Source organism: Ananas comosus, linkage group 17, assembly GCF_001540865.1.
Source record: "Ananas comosus cultivar F153 linkage group 17, ASM154086v1, whole genome shotgun sequence".
NCBI classification, from domain to species: Eukaryota; Viridiplantae; Streptophyta; class Magnoliopsida; order Poales; family Bromeliaceae; genus Ananas; species Ananas comosus.
Window position 1 is genome coordinate 4,868,985 of NC_033637.1, and position 26,096 is coordinate 4,895,080.

Here is a 26,096-nt window from a genome sequence, read left to right on the forward strand (position 1 = left end):
ATCTTGCCGAAGCGAGTGTTTTTGTATCAGGATACTATGTATGTATTTGAACCGATGTTATTTATACATATTTTCTTTTTAGCAGCTTTATACTACTGGTTATAGTATTATATAATTACATATACAGATACAGATACAGCTATCGCTTCGTATATAGGAAAAATTCCTTTGTATACGGCGGATTTGTCGGCGTGCCCGGAGAAACGAGTAATCCGGGGCGTGACAATTTATTCATAATATATTAATAAATAAAGTATAATACTAACAATATCCTTATAATTTTAATTAATAATTAGTATAAATTTCAATACAAATAAAAAATATATATAATATATGAAAAAATGATTTTATGTATATAATACTTAATATAAAATAAAATAATTAAATATCAATATATACATGATAAAACTTAATAAAATAAAAAATATATCAAATTTAATTAATTTATATTATCTAAAAAAATTTAAGTATAAATAATATTTATATTAATATATTTATTTATTAAATTTGAGCATTCATTTAATTTATTTGAAATTAATTAAAATAAAGTATAAAAAAATTAAAAGGCCAGAAAAAAAAAAAAAAAAAAAAAAAAAGAGACAAAATTGAGAAGTTCCAGCTTGTTCTCCATCAAAGGAGAACTAGGCTTAACGGGTTAGTCGGGAATAACCCGTTAAGCCCAGAATAAGGGGTTGTCCCATTTTGCCTTGTGTTTGGGGGGAACAAAGAGAGATATCCTGTTTTGTTCTAGAATATTCCTCCGACCAAACGCAGCCTAAATCTACTAAAAATTAATATTAAATTAAGTGAAATCTTCTGTTCATTTGAATGGAAAAATTAAACCAATGAAAAAAAAAATTAAAGCTCGAGAACTATTTCAAAATGCGGCATATATATAACTGAGAGGGTCGGTCTCCACAATATTTTGCCGAAATTACGGTCCATCTTTTTTGACTTCCACAGTTTTTTCAGTAGAAAAAGATTAACATGCATGTAGTGTAGTTTTTTCTTGGGTTTACAGACTTTTTAGTTTATTAATAGCGATCTTATGATCACAAGTTGACCAAAACTTCGTTTCCTCATTTAAAATAATGTGTACGGAATGGTACGAAGGTACTACCAAGTCATATTCAAAATAAACATGCCCCAAAAAATTATGTATGAACCAGTCAAACTATTCACACAGGAACCCAAACATACTCGAGCTCATCAAAATCTCCCTTCTTATTTCCTGGACAAATAATGAAGTTCCATGATAAAAATTGTTAAACTATGTGAAATCACTATTTGTTTCTAAAATCCTAAATTGTTAGATATTTTGATAGACACGAGACACGAATTCAACTATTTATCTCAAAAAACTTAAGCCGTTCAAGAATAATGTTTTAATAATACTCTTTTTATACAATATTAAATAATATAAAATAATCATTTACCTCCAAAGTTTAAGCCGTCGGAAAATAGTACTTTTTGATGTTTTATATCTAACAAAAAGCCAACAAAATGACAATACTCCAAATGCCATACAATTACATAGACATTAGTTAAAAGGGTGAATCCTTCCAGTAGCTTATTACACAAGTATCTGAAATACAAGCTCGTGCCTAATTAAATAAGAGCAAGCAGCACCAGTAGAACAGTTTAGATAATACAAACTATTACAATCAAACACAACATTTTCGTGGGAAATTGGGTCTCTAACAATACAACACAAGCAGGGAGAGAGTGTTGGCCCAAAAGCAGCAAGGATTGTGTACAGAGAAATACCTGCTTAATTACCTTATGCAAGCCATCCTGGCAAATAGTTGCTCACACTTGGCCCGGGAGTTGTCGCGATTGTTATTTGATCAGGATGGTACCTATTAAGTATGAAATATTAAAAACTTTGCTCTTTGTCGGCTTAAGTTTTTATAGTAATTAGTTGTTTTACATAGTATCAAAACAAATTATCTCTATGTTTGAATCCCACGAAGCGCCAAATCTCATCTAACTATCATTTAATTCAAGTCCACATCTAAGCAAGGAAAATTTTTGAACATAAAATATGTTTCACACTACCCTATATGCACAAAATGAAGGGTAATGTGTATGTCGTTCAGATAGAAGACTAGAGTGTGAAAGCTTGCTAATTGCTTTTGTTTAATAGCTGATCAATGTAGTGGATTCTGAATAGGCATTAAAAACGGTGTCAAGTTCGAATTAAAGGAAATCTATATAAATTTTCTTTCGCAGAAGTATATTAAAACATTGTATATTATGTATGAAGGTTTGATCAAATTTGTTCTGGTGTATGCTCTATGCATGCAAAGAAATGTCAGAGTATGTTACATTTGTCTCTCTACGTGAAAATGGTTTGTAGACTAGTACCGGTTAGAAATCCAGATCCCTATTATATCCCAAAGGAAAAAAGTATGCCAATTCAGTTAACCTACTGTTTAATCCACATGTTATTTTCATTGGTATTATGATGAATTGTTGACTATTTGATCAAACTTTGTATTCCACTTTCACCTGTTGTCAGCTTTTTTGAAGCATTTAGTGAGACTTTAATCATGGCAGAAGGAGGAAAATTTGTGAGGCAGTAAAATAAGCCTCAGTTTAAAGCTTATACTTTCGCCTGAAATAGAAGCTCAATGTAAAGCCTATTAGAATAGTGCTATCAAACAAGAACTTCATCAAACAATATTAATGCCTACAGACCCTACAGCAAGGCCTTCTTTTATTTAAGCTTTGACTACAGCTGCTAAATTAATAACACGTTTCCGAATGCGTATAAATAAACTTACCCGATTTGGAGAGTGGGTTCACACTCGATAGGCTGGAAGAAGCCATCACCCTGAGGCTGAGCAGCCTGCCGGCCATAACCAACAGCGTGTGCGTTCGGATCCCAAACCTGCTGCTGACTAGCCTGGTTGCTCTCTTCCAGCTGCATGTACGTGCAAACCATCAAAATAATAATTGCAATAAACAGCTTAGATTTTTTTTCACATGAATATAGGCTAAATTTATGGTAAAATAAAAGAAACATATAACCGGATTTTAATTTGTGTTGAAGGGTATGGCACATGTTTTCCGTCGCATTCAACTGACAAGCTTAAGCCATAAGATTTGATTCGAATGATCTGAATCAATCATTCTTACTTTCATTGTTATATTTCATTAATGTACTTCGTCAACATTGATTACTCTTAAAGTGTCATGTGCACAATATGCGAATTCCAGAAGTACTATACAATTAATTCTTATGAAAGCTCTATGATTGTCTATCTTAATTCGTTCACATCGACCGGATTCTGTCATTCATATTTAATCTTTTCTGAAACTTAATCATCAGCTTTTGTTTGTTCTCCATGTAAAAATGGCTTCATTGCATACAATGATCAATCAAATCCATTCCGCGAATCTCGTAAAGAGCAAAGCAGGTACTCACCCTTCTCCTTAGGCTTCTATTGGCCTCAGAAAGCATTTGCTCCTGCAGAAAAAGAATACAGTCCATTAGACTGGTATTCAAAATAAATGCCACTCAAAAACTATTTGAAGCAATACTATACCCTCCTCTGCAGGTCTGCCAGTTGATCAAGCATGTATTGGGTCTGCCAAAAGATAGAAATTCTAAGTCAAGATTTTACATTTCTTAACTTCTATTTTGCTCTCCGTTTAATGAGAAAGTTTAGAGAAGTAGCATATGATGAAAACTGTGTTATCAGAGAGACAAGAAATTAATTCTCATCATCAAGAAACAAGAAACAATGCTATTGTTGATCCCGGTCTTTAGTGAAAGAAATTTAAATAAAAAACAATATCGTGTAAGAAATAAAGTTCAACGTAAATATACGCGTGTTGATCTTATTTGTTTCAGTGATGCATCCAACTGTCGCTCCAGTTGCTCAAGTTCCTTGCTGCTGAGTGGGCCCAAATCCTCGCCAAGGAGATTTCTGAGGTTACATCGAGTTAAAATCATACAAATCATGGAAAAATAACATTTGTAGTATTTATTTTACTCACCTTTGCGAACGTTGCAGGGCCTCGACACGTGCTTTAAGTTTCAAGTATTCCTGTTGACTACTCTGTTCACGACAACAAGGTAAGAGGGATTAGTCCTTTCATTCGGCTCAGATGATGGATTGGAGTTAACCATTAGCATGTTGGTGCATTCTAAATTTTGCAGAACATATTGCAACTCGTATAAACCAAATTCCATCTTCCTGTTTCCAATGCAACTCATGTAGAACTGATAAAAGAGTTTACCTTTCCTAGTTATAATATTAATTGCTAAAAGAGTTAACTTTTCCTAATTACAATATTAATTGTTTGTGTGTTAGCCCAACAATTGGTGAAAGAGATGTTCTGAAGCCTATATATAGGAATTGAAGTTTTCACTTAAAAAAGAAAATGGTACTACAGATTTGCAATAAGAAAAGTTATCCACTTTTTCTCATTGATGAATTGGAGTAAGAAAAATATAACCTACTTGACGTCAAAATGTAATTTGTAATTCCTACTTTCGAATAATAAAGTACGTTTTGGGAAAGAGTCATGTTAGAAATCTAGTCATTGACCTAGAAAATTTAAAGAGTTGCTAAGTTAATGAGTTGTGAGAAATCCTAAAAGTCATGACAGGGAGCTCGGGGATCATCTGAATGTTTATAAACAGTTAGCCTTCGAAGCATGGCAAGAGTAAGTCACTAAGCCAAGAACTTCTCTTATAACCATAAACCAAATCGATGATAATCTCCCTTAGTGTCTACTAAAATTGCAGTTTCTTCTTCTAACTTCCTAGTACCCAACACCTGACATGTTTGGATCATTTATTGGTACTTACTGTTGGGAATCCGGTACACGCCCTGGTACCGGATCTCGACAATCCGCAACCCGCTGTGGTACTGACTGCTGTGGATCCGGTATCGATTGTTGGGATTCCGCAACGGAAGCGTCGAATCCGGTTTTTACCATAAACCCGTCTCCTCAGCAAAAGCTTTCTCTCGTCTTCTATAAACCCACAAAGAAGACCTCTCCGCATGTACCCGTGAACAAGGTGCACTAAAATAACTCTCTCTCTCTTTTCTCTCCTGGTACGACACCCCAATGATTCCAGCCGTACTCCCTTTAAAAAAGAGAACCACAATGCCTATTTATAATGCTCAACTTAAAACGTACCCCAATCCTAATATATTTAGGATTCATACTTTAATTAATATCTAAATCTATCTTAATCAATCTCTAATAGATTTAAATATTAATCCTAATCTAGTTAGGTTTATCCTCTAATTAATATTTAAATCTTAATTTATCTCAAACAGATTTAAATATTAATTCTTATCCAAATAGGATTTAACTACAAATCTAACCAAATCCTAACATTCTCCACCTTGGTTTGATTTGTAATTTTCAACCGCTACGTCGAGCTCACCATGCAAGCTCCACCTTGAGCTTGTCTCCTCCGCTCGATGTCGCCGCATCCGTCGCTCCGTCTCGAGCAACTGCACATCCGCGAACTTTTGGAACCAAAACCATCTTCGCTCCCGTTCTGGCTGTGCTCCCATTCAGAACGTATAAGTTCCCACGCTTGTTCGCCTCGCATACGACCCGATCTCGTTTTCGGACTCTCACAGCTCCACCTGAAGCTGAAATATCGCAACCCTTCGAGTCCAATGTGCCTAACGAGATCAAATTCCGCTTCAATTCAGGAACATGCCGCACACCTGTCAGCGTCCTCACGACCCCATCGTGCATTCGGATTTTCACCATGCCGACTCCCAATACTTTGCACGCTGTCCCGTTCCCCATCAGCGCCTTTCCACCTTTGATCGTCTTATAGGTGGCAAAAGACTCATTCTCCGGGCATACGTGAAAAGAACACGCTGAATCGAGCACCCATGCATCGTCCAAAATTTTCGCACCTCCGGTCGCCGCATACAGTACATCAGAATCGATCATCTCCGACTCTGCTGTCTGCGCCGTCGCTGATACCGTCTCGTCCTGGTTCACGACAGTTTGCTCCTTCTGTCGCTTTAACTCCTTTAGATCATCCTGAAGTTTTCGACAATTGCGCTTGACATGCCCCTTCCTGTGACAATAAAAGCATTCTACCTCAAATAGCGGTTTCTTCTGTTGATATCCGGTCGCCGATATTCTCGTCTCTTTCTTCGCAGTCACCACCAGTCCTACATCCTGACTTTGCGTGCCGGACTCTTAAGTCATCTTCCGCATCTCGTTCGAGAGAAGCGCCGCCGTGACCGCCTCCACGCTTATGGACTCCTTGCCATAAAGCAACGTGGTCACCAAATGCTCATATGTCGTCGGTAGCGAAGATAGTAGGATCAACGCCTTGTCTTCGTCATCCAGATTGACTTCGATGCTGGTCAATTGGGCCACCACCTTGTTGAACTCATTTAGATGATCATGTAGGCTCGCCGCTTCTTACATCTGCAACGTAAACAGTCGCTGCTTCAGATACAATCTGCTCGTCAGGGATTTGGTCATGTACAGATCTTTCAATTTCTTCCACAATTTCGTCGGTGTCGTCTCGCCGGCTACATTGTAAAAAACCTCATCTGCTAATGATAGATGAAGCGTACTCAGCGCCTTCCGCTCTATCTTCGTCCATGCCGCATCCGTGACCTCCGCCGGCTTTGCCTCCTTCCCGTTCATCGTGTCGTCTAACTCTTGCTGTACGAGGATTGCTTGTACTTTAATTTGTCATAATCCGAAATTGTTCTTGCCGTCGAACTTCTCGATTTCGAATTTCGTGGCCATCTCCGTCGATCTCTCCTGCAGATCGGTAACCTTCGGCTCTGATACCAATTGTTGGGAATCCGGTACTCGCCCCGGTACCGGATCTCGACAATCCGCAATCCGTTGTGGTACCGACTGCTGTAGATCCGGTATCGATTGTTGGGATTCCGCAACGGAAGCGTCGAATCCGGTTTTTACCATAAACCCGTCTCCTCAGCAAAAGCTTTCTCTCGTCTTCTATAAACCCACAAAGAAGACCTCTCCGTGTGTACCCGTGAACAAGGTGCACTAAAATAACTCTCTCTCTCTTTTCTCTCCTGGTACGACACCCCAATGATTCCAGCCGTACTCCCTTTAAAAAAGAGAGCCACAATGCCTATTTATAATGCTCAACTTAAAACGTACCCCAATCCTAATATATTTAGAATTCATACTTTAATTAATATCTAAATCTATCTTAATCAATCTCTAATAGATTTAAATATTAATCATAATCTAGTTAGGTTTATCCTCTAATTAATATTTAAATTTTAATTTATCTCAAACAAATTTAAATATTAATTCTTATCCAAATAGGATTTAACTACAAATCTAACCAAATCCTAACACTTACTGTATTGCTACTTTGTGAATACTTCTATCCACCTTAAATGTCATACTCCGAACCCCAAATTGGGCTAATCAAGTTTAAGTTAAAACTTCTTTTCTGCTAAGTTTGTATAATTTTCAGATAGTATTGTACAATGCCATACAGAGACTGATACGATTTGAAATGTCTAAGACCTAAATACGTTTACTCAGGGACACGGCGCAATTTATCCGAAACACTTTATGATTTCGAATTAATGGTGCGCAAATTCTGTATATGGCTGTACAAACATAAGCAGAAGCTGCATAATTTCTCCAGTTATGGGCTGAACTAACAATTAAGAGGCAAAACGACCCAGTCACCGACTCTTTCACCAACAAAGCTTATGTAGTTAATCATTCATAGCCATCCTCTTGTCTGCCACCCATTAAGATAGGAAAAGACCAAAATTACTCTCCTCATATGTCTAAGCCTCATGTGATTAAATGTTAGGCAGGAAAAGTGTAAAACAACCATTTTACTCTAAAAACTTAAGCTGTTAGAGAACGAAATTAATATACTAGAAGCCTGGCGTGACTCGAACTCAGGACCTCCTGCTCTGATCCCATGTAAAACAACCGTTGTACTCTAAAATCTTAAACTGTTAAAGAACGGTGTTTAAACATTTTTATATTTAACAAAAAGTTTCTTCTCCTCTCATCTCTTTCTTTATTCTTCTTTCTTGAGAAGATGACCAAAAGTAAGGACAGAACATTCTCGACCATTCTCAAAGAAGATGAGAAATAGTGGAGCACAAGCTTGGAGGAAAGATCTATTTCAAACTTGGAAGCCCTAAAGAAATGAATTTGGGGATTTTTGCTTTTAAAGTTTAGACTAGGGTTTTTAGAACTTGATTTGAATTTGTTTAGAGTCCGTTTAAATGCTATTAACTACTTTTACGACCGGGCCATAATTTTTAGAGGATTTGACACTATATGGTGAAGCTCAATTTTGCCGTTGACGTGGGATTCAATTATGGGTCCTCGGATTGACACTTGAGGAGTCAATTAGGTTCGTCGGGAGGGACCAAGGCCACGGGCATCGTGTGCTGGCAAGCCAACAACTTACGGACAATTAAAAATTAAATTAAAAATTAAATTTGTTATATTTCTCATGGTACTACTAATTGCAACACAACATTCATAACTTAGAAAATTAATATGACGATTGCATGCTTATTGTCGAATGCGTCATAATAACAGCAAGTACAATTTCTTTTATGCATATTATAATTTTAAATTTAAAATTTAAAATTATAAACTTTAATTTTGAGATTTCAAATTATAAATTTTAAAAATTTAAATTTTTAAATTTTAAGTTTTCAAATTTTAAAATAAGAATAGGGGTGGGAACAATTAATAAAAATAATTTATTATAATAAATTTATAAATTTTTTTACAATTATACTTAAACTTAAATTTAATAAAAAGATTTTATTATAATATTTAATTATAAAAAATATGTATTAATATAGTATAATTAATAATTTTATAATAAAAATAATATATTATAATATATAACATATTATATTTATATAATTTAGTTTTAATTCAACATATAATTTTAATTAAGTTTGAAATTAAGTATTGGAATAGCACTATTCCACCAAAATGGTGGAATAGAAAATTCCTTGCTATTCCGGGATAATCAGGAATAGCAAGGTTTGACCGAATAAAATATCCCTACAACAAATCACTCCATTTGGCGGAATAGCGGGGATAACTTTTGTTATCCCCGCTTATCCCTCAAACCAAACGGGGCCTAGGAGTATATATTTTTATATATTCACTCCAGTGTAAAGGTGTTCATATGGATCGGGTCGGGTTTGGATAATTATATACTGTACCCATACCTTAAAAAACATAGGTAGGAAAAAAATATATATACCCTACCTATTTAACTTCGGGTCAGGTTTGGGTCTGGGCGCTTAAGTTACTAATATACCCATCGGATCTATCTGAGCTGGTCTGAATAGTGACTATCCGAATACTACTTGAAATCGGGTATGGGTCAGGTCTAGATCAGGTATGGATATCCATATGCATATAATTTTTATAGCCTTAATTAAACAGTTTATAGATAAACTATAAAGCTCTTACTATAAAAAAAACTCGCATTCTAATAAATTGCACTCAGTTCAAAAAAATTCGTTCAAAAGAAAGAACAAAATATCCCAATACAAGAAAGGCCATCATTTTTCATAAGCACAAAAGATATGGAAAAGCTATCATACTCCATAAAAAGTACAAAATGGCATCATCAAGTAGCATATACGTACTAAGACATCTTAAGTGGATATAAACCATATACTACTATAATACACATGAATCCAAAGCATATGCACCTACCGTAAAGTAATATGAACCATATAATACTACAATACACATGGGTCCAAAACACATGTACCTACTATTATATAGTTAAAACATATACATAATATGTCTGAAATATTGCAATGAAAATATAGGTATCAAGTTTTTCAATTTTCACGAGTGAACAACAACATAATAGTCACAATAACCAATAGAACAATTATCAAAATTTTTTTCTTGTCGATTGATTCTTTTTCCAGAATTTCTAGTAACAAAAGTCTTCAACCTGTCAACAAAAGGGTTTCATTTGGACGTACACAAAGACCCTTCATCTATAAGTCCTATTGAAGATGATATCTCAACTTCAATTCTATTTTATTTGCTATCGGATATTTCACTGAGTCTAAATCCAAATCTAGATTTGAAAACTATTTCAAACCCTACCCATTAAAAGGTTGGATTCGGATCGGATCCAAGTCGGTTATAAAGCATCCGGACCTATGTCCGAAACTTTAATGGATAATTTTTTTTTGCTCATATGCTATCCATTTTTTATTGGCTACGATTCGGGTCCAAGTAAGGTATAGGATATCAGGTATTTTGGATGGCTTTAATCCAATGTTTATACCTCGTGGATCTAGCCACTGTCTAAATTGATATAGCCGAGTTAAGAGGTTTAGTCCTATTCCTGGGGTCTTACATTCTCCCACTCTTTAAGCCTTATGTCCTCATTAGGCTCTGACACACTCATAAGTATCAAGCAATATCATACTCGACCTTATGGTTGTTAGAGATAATGCTAATTAGATTAGGATTAGATTATTTGATATTATCCATTATTATATTCGGTTATGATTAAAATATATTCGGTTATTATTTAAATGATGGTTAAGATGAAATCTAATTAGAGTAGGATTATATGTAATTAGTTATAAATAGATAGGTTGGGATTATTTGGTTAATGAAGCTGGGAGTCGCCATAATTAATTAGCGCTCGCCAAAGGTTGCATATGGTGATGAGTTATGTTCTTCAATAAAGTTATTTTGTTTTTCTTCCATGACAACGTACCAGATTTTTTGATTTGTCTTCTTCCTCTCTCGTTTTTTTCTATTTTACTTTTTGTGGAGATCTCTCTATACCATAACAAGTATATAGAACGTATTTGTTAGTGGCCCATCACCGTAACAAGTGGTATCAGAGCCTAGATTTCGAGAGGAGAAGGTGTTGATAGCGTTTAACAGCGCTAATGGAGTTGCACAAGGATTCCCAATTTTCAAGGGGGACAATTATGATTTTTGGTGCGTGAAGATGCGGACGTTACTGCGATCCCAAGATTTATGGGATTTTGTCGAAAAAGGATGCAAGGAAACAACCGGAGAGAATCTGAAAAAGATGCAAAGGCGTTTTTTTTTATTCAGCAATCAGTTGACGATTCTATATTTTCTCACATTGCCGGTGCTACTAAATCAAAGGAAGTATGGGATATATTACAGAAGGAATACCAAGGTAATGAAAAGGTACTTAGAGTTAAAATTCAAATTTTAAAAAGAAGATTTGAAACTTCTTTTATGCAAGAAAATGAAAATATTCATACTTTTTATTCTAAAGTTATGGAATTAGTTATCTTGATGCGTACATATGGTGAACAGATTACTGATCAAACAGTAGTCGAAAAAATTTTAAGAAGTCTAACGAAAAAATATGGTGATGTTGTTTCTGCTATAGAAGAGGCAAAAGATTTATCTAAATTATCTTGTAGCGAACTTCTTGGTTCTCTTTTAGTACATGAAGAACGAAAAGATAGAACTGAAAATTTTTCTGAGCATGCTTTTCAAAGTGAATCGAAAAGCGATGAAAAAGATGGTGCCGATTCTTCTAATTATCAAGCTTTAGCATACGGTGGCTATAGTAGAGGCCGTGGTCGTGGCCTAGGCAGAGACCGCGGAGGTAGATCGGGTGATTTCAACAACAGAAACGATGAAAGATCGGGTAATCAAAATCAGAGAACCTACGGAGGTAACGATGAATCTCGTAATCGTAAAAATATTCAATGCTATTATTGTAAAAAATTTGGCCATATCGAGCGCTTTTGTCGATTGAAACAACAAAATGTGAATTTTGTTTGTGAAAAGAATGAAAACGATAATGTACTTTTTACATGTCGTTCATTAGAAAAAATTACTAACAATATTTGGTATGTCGATAGTGGTTGTAGCAGTCACATGACAGGAAAAGAAGAGAACTTTATTAATTTGGACAAATCAGTTAAAGGCCGGGTGACGATAGGTGACGGTTATGTCCATGACGTGCACGGAAGAGGTACAATTGCGGTAAATATTTCTGGAATGCAAAAAATAAATAATGTCTTATATGTTTCAGGATTAAATTCCAATCTTTTTAGTGTGGGTCAATTTTTGAAAGAAGGTCATTCGCTTATTTTTGAAGATTCTAAGTGCACAATTTATGAAGATAAAGATAAAAAGAATTTGCTTTTTGAAGTTCCAATGACAGAAAATAAAATTTTTCCTGTTCATGTTGCAATGAAAGTAGTGCTAGATGATGATTGGTTATGGCACTATCGATATGGTCATTTGAGTTTTAAGGGACTTGATCTATTACATAAAAAGAATATGGTTGATGGTTTGCCTTTGGTGCATAATAATAATTCTGTATGTGAAAGTTGTGTGCTAGGAAAGCATCACAGGAACTCTTTTCCGAGAAAGAGCAATAGGAGAGCCAAAGAACCATTAGAATTAATACATGCAGATGTATGCGGACCGATGTAGACACCGTCGCTCAGCATCAATTACTACTTTGTAGTTTTCGTGGATGATTATAGCCGGATGACTTGGGTTTATTTTATCAAAAATAAATCCCAAGCTTTTGATGTTTTTCAGAAATTTAAAAATTTGATTGAGAACGAATCTGGTTATTATATTAGCACCCTTTGTACAGATTGAGGGGAAGAATTTATTTCTAACAAGTTTGAAAATTTTTGTAAGGCTAATGGTATCCACAGACAGTTGACAACCAGTTACACACCTCAGCAGAACGGAATTGCAGAGCGCAAAAATCGAAGTTTAGTGGGGATGGCAAAAAGCATGTTGAAAGCGAAAAATCTCCCGAACAAATTTTGGGCAGAAGCGGTATCTACTGCAGCATACATTCTCAATAGAAGTACAACTTTAGCGCTGGAGAATATTACACCTTATGAAGTATGGACGGGGTGGAAACCGAAGGTAAAACACTTTAAAATTTTTGGATCAGCTTCTTTTGTTCATACCCCATCACAAAATAGGCAAAAATTGGATGATAATAGTCAGAAGTGTATTTTTGTTGGATATAGTGAAAGAAGTAAAGCTTATCGATTTTATAATCCTACTACTAACTCTTTAATTATAAGTCGTGATGCTATATTTGATGAACAAAAAGCTTGGGATTGGAGCGCAAAAGTGCAGGATAATCCACTTTTGATATTCGAAAATGAAACTGCAACTGAAAATAGAAACAATGGCGAAAACACGACAAGCACAGAAACAACACCACAAGCTTCACCATGAATTTCACCAGAAACTTCTCCAGAGACAACGCCAAGAAAAGTAAGATCACTTAGTGAAATATATGAACAGTGCATGTATTCACAATGTGGAGAATCACAAAACTGCGAAAAGGTGGCAAAATCTAATGATTGGTATAAGGCGACGAACAAAGAAAATGCAGCGTTAAGGAAAAATAATATCTACGAGTTTGATGAATCGCCTATAGATAAAGAAGTTATTGGATTTAAGTTGATATATAAGGCGAAAATGATATTGAGAGATTTGAAAGGAACAAGAGACCACCGGTTGTGGTATACTAATCCTAACGATTTTTATTTTGGTTATTTTAATAGTGGTTGGACAGATTCAGTTGATGATCGAAAAAGTACGAGAAGGGTTCGAGTTGATACACTAAGCAACCGAGGAGCAGATGGCGGATATTTTCATAAAGTCGCTAACATTGGAGAAATTCATATTTTGCCGAGAAAAGATCGGTGTGAAGGACATTAGCATTATGGGGGAGTGTTAGAGATAATGCTAATTAGATTAGGATTAGATTATTTGATATTATCCATTATTATATTCAGTTATGGTTAAGATATATTCGGTTATTATTTAAATGATGGTTAAGATGAAATCTAATTAGAGTAGGATTCTATGTAATTAGTTATAAATAGATAGGTTGGGATTATTTGGTTAATGAAGTCGGGAGTCGCCATAATTAATTAGCGCTCGCCGAAGGTTGCATATGGTGATGAGTTTTTTTCTTCAATAAAGTTATTTTGTTTTGCTTCCATGACAACGTACCAGATTCTTTGATTTGTCTTCTTCCCCTCTCGTTTTTTCTATTTTACTTTTTGTGGAGATCTCTATATACCATAACAAGTATATAGAACGTATTTGTTGGTGGCCCATCACCGTAACAATGGTGAGCTGTGCTCCACCCACATGATCGATTCTACAAATGACTGGGTGTTATCATTGTTGCACTTGTGTTGCCTCTTTCACTCTCCAACTAAGGCATTAGTGTGCAAACATACTGAATACCACAATTTCTGCATGACAGTGTGCAACGCAATTGCATACTAACTTGCAAGAATGAGATTTGGCTCTCTAGTACAAACCGATGGCTTCCATAGTAAGAAGCAATGTCTAGTTTGGTTACTCTAGCATTTTGAAGAGAGCGAACGATAGAATTTTAATTAATATAGGAATTGCAATATGCCATTTGTGGGAAGCTTGTTTTGCAAGTGCAAAGCAAGAAAAAGGAAATGTTGTTCAGCGAAGTTTGTAGTACTTACCCCAAAACAAAGAACTTGGGCAAAAACCTGATGATAAGAAAGTTAAGGGGAATAAGCTCTTGAATAAAAGGGAGAGAGAAGCTAATAATCCTGGGAAGGAAAAAAAATAAATAAATGCACTAGCAAAAGGAACGTTGAGCATTACAACGACAGTATATTTGGATTGCAAGTGTAAAGCAAGAAAAGAAATGTTGTTCAGCAAAGTTTGCAGTACTTATCCCAAAAAAAGAACTTGGGCACAAATCCGATGATGAGAAAGTTAAGGGGAATAAGCTCTTGAATAAAAGGAAGAGAGAAGCTAATAATCCTAGGAAGGAAAAAAATAAATAAATGCACTAGAAAAAGGGAATGATAAGCATTATAAAGACGGTATATTTTGATTTAAGGGTAGGTGTTGTAGTTGATAAAAAATCCCTAATTTTTCGTATTAAATAGGCATGCAAGAATTATAAGCTAAATGGAATAGAGCGAGAAGAACATGGCATCTCGAATGACCATGGAAAGGGAAGAACACGCACACCCCACTTTCTTCGCTTTGAAAGTGGAGTTCTACGCTTGTGAACGAAGAATTAGGCAAGATTAGCAGCCTATACATATATAGGAGCTTTCTTAATAAAATTCCTAGGTTAAGAAGTCAAGGATGTGATTCAACTCTCCTATCATTCTGAAAACTCTGTGAATGCATTATTAAAACTAGAGCACTAATAAATTAGATTTGTGATTAAAATTGCCACACCCTAATAGTCCACATCAGATAGAAAAAGAATTATAATTGTGAACATAAGAGTTCATAGACCCTAATAATAATTAATAGCTAGGCATAAACATTTTGGGTCAATAGTTTGGATTATTAATCTTTTGTATCACAGCGAGTTCACCAACCAGAAGTGCGAAGTGGGGCTCACATCTCCCCGTGGTCATCTTGGTTGTCTTGGTTGGACGGGAAAAGGGCTGTGGCCGGGGTTGTGCCCAAAAGTGTGAGGGCGAAGTCGGCCACACATTGCTTGGTGGTCATCTTGGTTGTCTTGGTTGGATGGGAAAAGAGTTGTAGCGGAAGTGCTAGATTGGCCTCACATCACATGGTTGTATTGGTTAGATGGAAAAAGGATTGCGATTGTGAATATAAGAGACCATGAATTTTAATAATAATAGCCAGATTTAACCATTGTGGATCAGTAGTTTAGAAAGAAAATGTTGGATGGGAAAAAGATTGTGATTGTAAATATAAGAGACTATGAATTCTAATTAATAATTATAATAGCCAGACAAGAATATTTTGGGTCAGTAGTTTGGGAAGAAAAGAAAGCAGAAAATTGATCAATCCAAAAAAGGAAGCAAAAAACTGATCAATTCGAAAGTGTGCGAGGAACTGCCCTAAGGCATATTTCTATCTTTGACGTAGATTAACCAAGAGTACGTACTACCCCAAAGGTATGTTCGAAACTCCTTATCCTACGAGCACGACTGTGGCGGAGGTTAATTGACGAAAATTTTTTCAACACATAGATAAGTTGGGATATGTAAGGGCACTATCATGTGGCCTTTTTATAGATCCACAAAACCCTAACGACATGTTTGGTTTATGATTGGAATGGAAATGAGAAATGGATTGGATTGCTTTGGAATTGGAAATGGATTGAAGAATCATCCAAAAATATTTGGTTCATTATTTGAATGAAAATTCATAAATTTTGAGAGAGGGTTTTGATTAAGAGAGAGAAAATTGATGAAGGGAGATGAGATAGGTGTTGATAAAAAAAAATTTTGAATAGTTTATTTTCAAATTGACCAATCCGGAATTCTAAGCCGGATTGGATCATAAATGAATTTGACCATTCCCACTCGGGAGTGGAATGGGAACCAAAATTTGATTGCTATAAAATAAATGACAATTATCGGAATCAATGAATTACATTCCGATTTCATAGTCTAAAATAGATGAACCAAACATGCCGTAAATGTAAGTCCCCTTTTATAGTTCCATAAAATGCTTACATTAAAGTCCACAAGGTGCACCTGATGACACACACAAACATTCGCAAAACACTCACGTTATATATGCATAAAAACCCTAAGGGTGCGTTTGGTTCGCATTATGAAAGATTACTAGGAATAAAAGATATCCGAGAATCTTATTCCTATTCATCCTATTACTAAGAATGTAAAATTTCTGTGTTTGGTTCGCACAGTAATATTAATTAGCCATGTTATTTAATATTACAAAAAAAATATACAATTAATTAATTAATTTATTTAATTAATTTTAGATAATGTTACCAAAAGTTTCAACATCTTTTTAGAAAAAAGGGAGAGAGAGTATAAGTTAGAGAGAGAGAGAGAGAGAGAGAGAGCATAATTAAAAAAATAGAAAGAAAAATACAGTCGAAATTAGAGGGAGAGAGTTGAAATTTTAGAAAGAGAGAGAGAGAGAAAGCTTAGTTTAGAGAGAGAAAAAAAAGTTGAATTTTAGAGAGAAAAATATGTTTAGAGCGAGATATAAGGTTAGAGTGTAAAGAAAAATAATATCAATTAGCCGGCGGGTAGGAAGAAAGAAAGAGATTAGACATATTATGATTACCCCAATTCATTAATATGAGGATACCCACCCTCCCTCAAGCGAATGAGATTAGTACTTTGGGGTGAATCTTATTCCCAAGTGAATCCAATATTACCAACTAGATTACTTAGTGCGTTTAGCCAAACACCGCCATATTTTTTTATTCTTATTGGATTACTAGGAATCTTTAAAAGATAGCGCGAACCAAACGCACCCTAATATTAAAGTCTCCGACATGCACCGAAAGAGACACGAGAACGTTCGCAAAACGTGCGCATTCACCTGAGCAGACGCAATAGAAAAAAAATTAGAAACAAGTGAACTAAATAAATAATTATCAAGCAACAATTATTAAAATATTTTGGGTAAGTCCCGCAATGGGTTGGTTCAGTTTAGTGCGTGCACACAAATTAAAGAATTTTCTCTCAAACCCAATTCTTTTCTTCACAAGCCCGTAAGGGCTTATGCCACACCCCCAAATATAAATAGATGTGGTTTTATTTTCACTTGCAATGTGAGAGTAGAATTTCACCTTGACAAGAGGGGTTATAGCTCAAGTTCAAATTTCATTTTGAAATTGAAAGAGAAAGAGGTGAGAGGCACGAGAAAAAAAAGGAATCCAATTATAGGTGAGAGAGAATAGTTTTAAAAAAATTTAAAGGAATGTGGAGGGAATTTTGGGTTCCCCCCTAAATTTTCCTCCTAGAAAGGTCTCATTTTGGTTGCATTAAGAGTTTGCACGAGAATAGTCCTTAATCGAATAATTATAAAAGAATAATAGAGATCAGACGTGGAGTTACCGAGCACAACTCAAACCCACACAGCATACGAGCGCAGCAGAAATAGAATCTTTTGTAGACGTAAGAGACGAGAACGATCATAGAAAAATAAACACAAGAATAACAAAGCAATTAAGAAAATAAAAATCACAAGAACACAAGATTTATGTGGTTCGGTCAACCTTGAGTCGACCTACGTCCATGGGTAAGACCACCTCAATACTTTTTTTCGATTAATCCACGACACAAAAGTACAAAGAAATAGATTGGATTACAAGAAACTCTTTCTCAGGAGCTCTCCACGTTTTCCTCTCAAATGGGGAGTCTACAATAAAGCTCATAATCTAAAAGATTAATTACAAGAGTTTAAAGAATCCAAAAATCTCAATTCTAGTAGGAAACGATCTTTGCCTTCCATCCGAATCTCCGATTCATATCTAACCGTCTATATCCTCTTAGGAATCCATTTTAAAGTAATTCTACACCATCCCTTGTTGGCTTACATAGCCCAGCATCCTGCCCTATGGCAGGAGGCCATGTTGGGTCGAGTCATATTCGAAATAGTGTAAGGCTGGATGGGCCGAGTCATATTTGAAGTGGCGTGAGGCTGGTTCGGCCGAGTCACAATCAAGACCCGTAGGCGTTGTATCTGTACGCTTTAAATGAATTACTTGTGTTTTTCTAACAGCTCGAGTTTTTGAGATTAATGGTTAGCGCCAACGATTCGATAAATGGTATCAGAACCAGAGGCCACAGGTTCGACTCCCGCATGCTGCAAATGTGTGCAGGTGTTGGAGGGAGGATTGTTGGCTTAAATAGGCTAGCATCCTGCCCTGTGGCGGGAGGCTATATTTGGCCGAGTCATGTTCGAAATGACGTGAGGCTGGGTAGGCCGATCGAGTCATGTTCAAAGTGGCGTGAGACTGGTTGGGCCGAGTCACAATCAAGACCTGTGGGTGCTGTTTCTGTACGCTTTAAGTTAATTGGTTGCGTATTTCTAACAGCTCAAGCTTTTGGGATTAATGGTTAGCACCAACGATCCGACAATCCCTAATCTTTTGGAACAAAATTAGATCTAATTAGAGTCAAGCTCTGCATATCCAATCCGTCGCGGAATTGCGTACCCGTACTCAAAGTCGCATCCCGGTACTCAATACATAAACAGAATATGGCGTATCAGTACACCAAGTCGCATACCGGTACTCAATACAAAAAGCAGTTTTTCAGCTTTCGGGTTTTGAGGTACTCCTGAGGAACTGTTGAGGTACTCAATAGTACCGGTACTAAAACTTCAGGTACAGGTACCCAACATCCAGAAATCCCAAAACTTCGATGTTTTTACCGTGACATCGACTTGGGACATGGCTTTACATAATCCAACAAAATCTACTATTGGACTCAGACCTAATAGACTTAAGCTTTTAGTTGAATGTGTTCCATCAGATATATCATATCCTTTGGCTTATGCAGGTGTGGACTAAACCTAGAACTTATTAACAATGGATATTTGATGGTTAACGATCATGGGCTACTTGTCTAACTGGCATGGTGCGATCGAGTTTGTGGCTCTTTGAAGATTCTAAGCTACTTGTCTAGGTGGTGTGGTGTGATTAAATTGGTGACGGTTATGGACATGACTGGTTCATAGAGCGAAGTCATGGTCACGATATGATGGTTTAATGCACTAAAAAGAATTGAGCTAAAAAGGTGCATGTTAAGCGTATAGGGTAAAATGGTTAGTGCATTCAAAAGCAATCAAGCTAGGGAGGCACAAGTTAGGGCACATGGGCTCAAATGAATTTTTGAGTGGCCTCGGTTAAAAAATGCATGGATTCAGATGAAAAGTAAAGAAACTTGAAGGGTATGTTTTGGAGAAGAACCGAAAAATTGGCTTGATACAACTCTTAAAGAATAAAAAAGAAAAAGAGTTCAACGGGCAGTTGATCGTCCAAATGTGAAAGATGAAGAATGTTAAGAGTTCACATATGAATAGTCCCATATCAAAAAATTATAAACAAGTAAAAGTGTTGACATATGTTAGTGGGCTCAGATCTAAAAGGTTCATGTTTTTTTGTTGTATGGATTCTATTACATATGTCATGTTCTTTGACTTATGTGGGCATGGGCTGGCCCACTACTTAGTATCAGATTGTGGGTTGTCAAATGAGCACAATAACGCAAATGCACACCCACATATAAACAGCAGTATGCATGCACGTACCCACACACACTATACATATATAAATATATAGACACTATAGACATATCCATGCTGAACGCATGCATATGAAGATACAAACATATAGACATACATTTATTTATTTCATCATTAATATAGCTGGTGATATATTTGCTCATCGTATTGTATTTGTTGCTCCCTTTTTTGGCCATACTCATGCCTTGGATTAGTTATAATAATTTATAGTGTTTTTTTTTGTGCAACAATTCAACATTAGATATTAATATTTGTAGATTCTTTATTATGCCGTGAATTATTATCAATATCTAGCAAAATCTAGCATTACTAAAGCACGGTTTCTTGTACACAAATTTGATTCCAAGAGAATCTAATGGTTCTAAAGTTCTTTCATGCAAAAAACCGAAATAGCAACTTAAAAGGCAATAATACAGAAGACTATGACACACAAGATAACAGTTTTGTTGCACTCATATCATAGGGTTTGAAAGTTGATTTTTGTTGAATATAAATATTAAAAATTACTGTTCTCTAATAAATTAAACTTTTGGAGCACAATAATTATTTTGCGCAATTTAATATGATATCAAAGTCGAAGGTCCTAAGTTCGAGTCCCGCCAGACTCCTAGTTAACTTCAATTAATTTCCTTCCAAGTCCATGTCTTGGACTTATCGAAAGTCTCGAGTTTAGAAATGATCGAGGATGAGTATTGAATATAAATATTAATAAATGTACCATTCTCTGGTAGCTTAATTAAGCATTTGAAGAACAATAGTTATTTTGCATAATTTGACAATTTCAGTACTTCAAACTTTGCGGAACTCAAAATAACATGCTATAGTCTTATACGTATAAACGTACATGCTTATTATTAATCCTTCCTGCATCATCTAGCACATCCATAGACAGTTATGACCATCTCTTGTATTCGTAAACATGCAATGCAATCAACGCTTGATGGAAAATAAAAATTTCCAGGAATTAAATTTATCATATTAGAAATTATTCGTTAACTAAAAGACCTAGAATAAAAGAATTGCAACCATGCATATTCTGAAGAGATCATTGACAATGTTACCTGAGTCTCCTTTGATATAATATTTGTTTCCGGCGCCCCATAATTGCATTTTTGGTACCTCTCGAGTGTCTTCATCATGCTGTAGATTTAGCCAGTAGGCTCATTAGAAGGCTTATTAAAAATAACGAAAGTTAATAACCTAAACAAAAACAGTTTGAAAAATCTCAAATAGTCAAAACTTTGTTATGCATCAAGAAAAGCATGGAACTGCATTTAACATTCTTGAATTTTTTTTATTCCACAAATATAGATGTGTCTTAAAATATCTATTAACGACTTCTCCAATATAAGAAACGGAAGTAATAAATAACTAAGCCAATAGTTAAGTTTTCATATAGTAGATTTTAGGACATGAGTAATAAATTGTGAGGAGTTGCCAATTATTTGCACAGAAATTTCATCTTTGAGTCCTGTTGACTCACATATTATTCCGAAAAGTCATGAATGATGATGAGGATGTAACTTGTTCTCTCTTGAGTGCTCCGATCGAAATTTTTAGAAAGAATCGGAGAGAAATACGACTGATAGAAGTAGAAAATGCATATTTTAATGGAAATTCCATTATAGAATTCTAAGCTAGAGATCATGCGTGCATTTAGAGATAAACCTAGCTGATCTCAAAGTTTAATGATCATTAACGGGATGTAGATGACATCTTAGAGCTAAATTCCATGTCTTCTTTTAAAGCACATTTTAAAATGTATAATCAAAAGATATATTATAACCAGAAAAGCGTTTTTTTTATATATTTCAAAAATCGCCATGACAAAGCAAAGGGTCAATCATGAAGTGAAATCACGCAAAATTCAGATTCGGTTTTGTCATGCACTCACTGCTTAAACACGCACACACATTAGATATGAAAAGAAAATCCCTAATGACCAAAAAACAACAATTGGGCTCTTTGGGAGAATCAAAAAAGGAACTTCTGTAAAAGAGACAACATACAAATTGACGATTCCTAAACTTAGCAGTGCGAATTTTCATGATGTCATGTCAAGAAAAGACCAGTTTTTTTAGAATTTCTTTGCCATGAGGAATTATTATTGCACACATATTACGAAGCAAAAGGAAAGATCTGAGGCTGTACGTTGCTTATGTTTCCAAAAAGAAATTCTGAAGCTAAGAGCTAACCCTAATTTCTAAAGGGTGATACGATGAGAGTTTGAAGCAAATCGCAAACCCTAACTCCTAAATGCGATGCCTTTTTCACTCATCATCCACACATCAAAACGTGAAAGCAAGGGGTTGTAAACTCTTAATAAAGAGGTTTTGAGGCAAGATCCAAGGAAAACCCCCTAGGATCCAAGAAAGAATTAGAAAAGAGATCTCGATCTACTTATCTGATCATTTTGGCACGAAAATGAGATCTTCTCCTTATTACCAAAACAAGAAGCCAAAAGAAGTTGGAAAGACCTTAAAAATCTCAAAACCCTAAAAAGATCAGCTTCTTCGGAGCTGATCTAAGTGTAAAAGATAATTAGTTTCCTTTCTTTTCTCGTTTATTAAATCTACTTTTCCATTTCCTTCACCGAAATGGAAACCTAGCGCAAAAGCAGCAGCCACATGCTCCAAAATTCAAATCCGGAAACCGATCAAAGAACCACAAAATCGGATCAGCTAACCAATCGAACGCAAAAGCAGCAACCAAAACAAAGAGACCGTAGCCGATCTAACAGGAAGGAGATCGGAGATCGGAGATCGAAGTAGCCGATCGATGGATTCACCTGGAGCTGCTGCAGAACTCGTAGAGCTTGCCCCGGTTGGAGAAGATAATGAGGGCGACCTCGGCATCGCAGAGCACGGAGAGCTCGTAGGCCTTCTTGAGGAGCCCATTCCGGCGCTTCGCGAAGGTCACCTGCCGATTGATCTTGTTCTCGATCCGCTTCAGCTCCACCCTCCCCCTCCCCATTCCCCAAAACCCTAACCCACAACCCAAAACGAAGAAGAAGAAGAAGAAGAGATCAAGAAGAGGAAGAGGATGAAGAGGAAGAAGTGTAGAGCTAAAAGGAGAAGCTTGTGTTTTGGAGAAGTGCGGAGAGGAGAAGCCCCCTCTTTGCTATTTATAGACATGCGAAAGCGAGAGCTCGAAAAGAAGGAGCCCTAACAAGCTAGCGCCATTCCCTTTCCTTAAGCTAAAATTGCATGGAGACCCCCTCCACTATTTTTTTTTTAATTGAGACCCCTTAACTTCGAATTTGTTTAATTTAAATATATATATATCATATTTGATAGTTCCTTTAGTTATTTAACTATCTCTTTAGTTATTTAACTATCATTTGGCTTAACTTTATCAATAAATTAGGTAAAATTTCTAAAATCCGTCGATACAAAATAATCAGAACTCGAGGGATCTGCACGCATTTTTACAAAATAATCATTTAATTTGGATATTAAATTAAAAATTAAACAAATTGAAAAATTATTACTACGTGGTTCCCTTTTCGCGGTTCTTTTTATTATTTTCCGGACACTCGTCGTCCCCTCGTCCACTGCGGGGTCCACCGTCCGAGCGCATCGTATGCGGAGAGATTAATGTACGGAGGAGATTCGCTTACTAGTTGAATTCGACGGCGGGTGATGAGGTCGCATAGGAGGCGAGGGCGGGGTCGGGGAAGGGCGGGGACCTGACGCGATGGGGGCGTCGCATTGAAGGAGCCGGTCCCCGGTGGGGTCTGCGTACGTGTCGAGCGCTGAGTGGTGGATCGGGTGAAATTGATTAGCGGGGAATTACGTAGCTTTTTTGTTATTGGTGGGAGACATTCGGAGAAACTTGCCTACACCTCTGGGTGTGGACAATTCCTACGACCCCACACCTGGCCCAATAGAGGAAAGCCACGTGGCACTAATAATTCTAAGGAACCACGCTTTGAAACATGCTTGAAAAAGAGAAAATAATCATTTTAAATTACATATCCAACTTTTTAAAATTTTAATCTTACTACTCAATTTTTCTAATTATTTATTTTAATAAATTTATAGTTGTGAGAATCGTGTAAAATATACAAATTAAATTTATAAAGATAAATGATCAAAATTTAAACTAATTGCTTTATCTGATTTTTGGTTACAAGAATTGCACAAAGATATATACTAACTATACTTGTAAAAATAAACGATGGCTTTAAATTTTGAAATCAAAATATCGCTGGTTAACTCAAATCAAATAAATTAAAATTTTAGATAATAAAATTAAAATTTTGAAAGATTGATTAGTCAACACAAAATAGTTAATAATTCAGGTAAGTTTTGTACTTCTTATGGAAAAGAAAAAGAAAAATGCACAGGAGACCCCCTCAACTATAGATCATGCATTTTAAATTTGCCCCTTAATTTCAACATTTCTTTTTTTTTAATTTACACCTCTCTAACTTTCAGTTTTTTAAAAAAATAAGATTATTTTAGTTGACAATTTTATTATATTTACTAGCTTATTAGCCACTAGCCATTAATTGATTTTATTTTATTTTCTAAAAAAGATTAAAGCTAATTATAAATTGTAAATTAACCAAATTTATTGATAAGTTTTATGAGGTTTGTAAATTTGATTAACAAAATTATTGATAAATTTATTAATTCTAAAAAACTATCTCAAACCAAGCAAAATATTTAATCAGCAGAAGAATTTAAATAACAAAAAGTTAAAGTTAAGATATCTCTTTCAAAATGGCATATATCAACCAAAATTCTAGAGGATTAAGCCGAAATATTCTTCTAGAACTTCAAGACAGAAATTTCAATTTCAAACTTTTGTTTGTATGTAACACCGAGACAGAGTTAAGAGAATTTTATGGAAAAATATTATCAGAGTTTCTTCTTTTTTTTTCTTTTTTTTTCTTTTTTTGGAGAGATAGATATATAGCAAGCTACCCGCTTCGTTTATTTAATTTAGAAATAAACTTAGCTGAAAATGTGAATCAACTGGAATTCAAACTTGGGACCTCGGGTACCAACCACTAAGCCCTTTGCCACTTGCTCTAGGGACAGTCGGTACTATCAGAGTTTCTTCAATATTAGAGAACTATATCTTGCTATAGCAGAAGCCCAAAACTTTTGTTTGTCAAATACTAGGGTGCGTATAGCAAACGTCAAGTTACGTCAGGCCGGAAAGGCATATAAACACCATATAAACCAACTGTAGTCCAATTTGTGAACTCCTAGTAGTTGGTTAAGTTAGCATGGCCAGAACTCGATTCGTAGTGTAAACAGTTCGACTTCAGCAAACTAAGATTAGTATTCTAGGTTTGACTCGAGTGAATCAAACCCAAACCTACCCACATATGGATCGATATTGAGTCCTTTTTTCGGCCTTAATCAATTAGTTGTTCATTATTCCTCATTACATGAGTTTTAGCTTGATCCGTTGTTATAATGGGGCCTAATGTTGGAGTTTCTTTTTACTTTTTAACATCCAAATTCGAATTTTTAATTTTAAGGAAAGGTAAATACAAGGAAGGTGAGACCTAAGGGCTTTATAGAACATATGTATAATAGAAATCTAACTAACTATATTAGGGTTTTAGGGAGCAATAAGCACGAAGCTCAACATTTGATAGGTTATCGACCGTAGCTAGGGCAGTTGGCTAAGGGCTTAATAGTTGATATCTAAGATTTCAAATTTCAAGTCTATTTGCTTCATATTTCTAGCCGAGTTTATTTCTGAAAAAAAAAAAGAAATAAACGAAGACAGCTTTCTATCTTTCTATCTCAAAAAGAAAAAAGAAAAAAACATTTGGTGGGTTATTTTTAGGAACAACCACCATATATGAGAAAAAAGTACCAACAGTCAAAAGTGAAACTACTTTTTATCTTCACAAAACTCATCCCCATGGTTAATGGGAAGTTCATGGTATCTGTCCCAAATACTAATTATGGTGCTCTTCCTTACAAAAGGAGAAAAAAAAATATAATGGGCAAGTACTTCATATATTATATATAGGCTAAAACCCAGGAGAACCAAATGTGAAT

General features: G+C 35.5%; 1 protein-coding gene across 1 annotated transcript; it reads right to left on the bottom strand.

Moving 5' to 3' along the window:
- Nucleotides 1,505–23,158, bottom strand: LOC109723615 (agamous-like MADS-box protein AGL9 homolog). The gene is made up of 8 exons (XM_020252057.1): nt 22,856–23,158; nt 21,129–21,207; nt 4,006–4,067; nt 3,836–3,935; nt 3,552–3,593; nt 3,431–3,472; nt 2,787–2,926; nt 1,505–1,859 (listed from the first exon to the last, which is right to left on the bottom strand). Exons 1-8 carry the CDS (start codon nt 23,038–23,040, stop codon nt 1,781–1,783), a joined length of 729 nt encoding a protein of 242 aa, XP_020107646.1. The 5' UTR covers nt 23,041–23,158; the 3' UTR covers nt 1,505–1,780.

Coding starts and splice junctions, on each gene's coding strand:
- LOC109723615 (XM_020252057.1), bottom strand. CDS start 23,040: ATGGGGAGGGGGAGGGTGGAGCTGAAGCGGATCGAGAACAAGATCAAT. Junction 3,473..3,551: donor TGGCAGACCTGCAGAGGAGG/GTATAGTATTGC, acceptor CTTTTTCTGCAG/GAGCAAATGCTTTCTGAGGC. Junction 1,860..2,786: donor GAACCCACTCTCCAAATCGG/GTAAGTTTATTT, acceptor CATACTTAATAG/GTACCATCCTGATCAAATAA.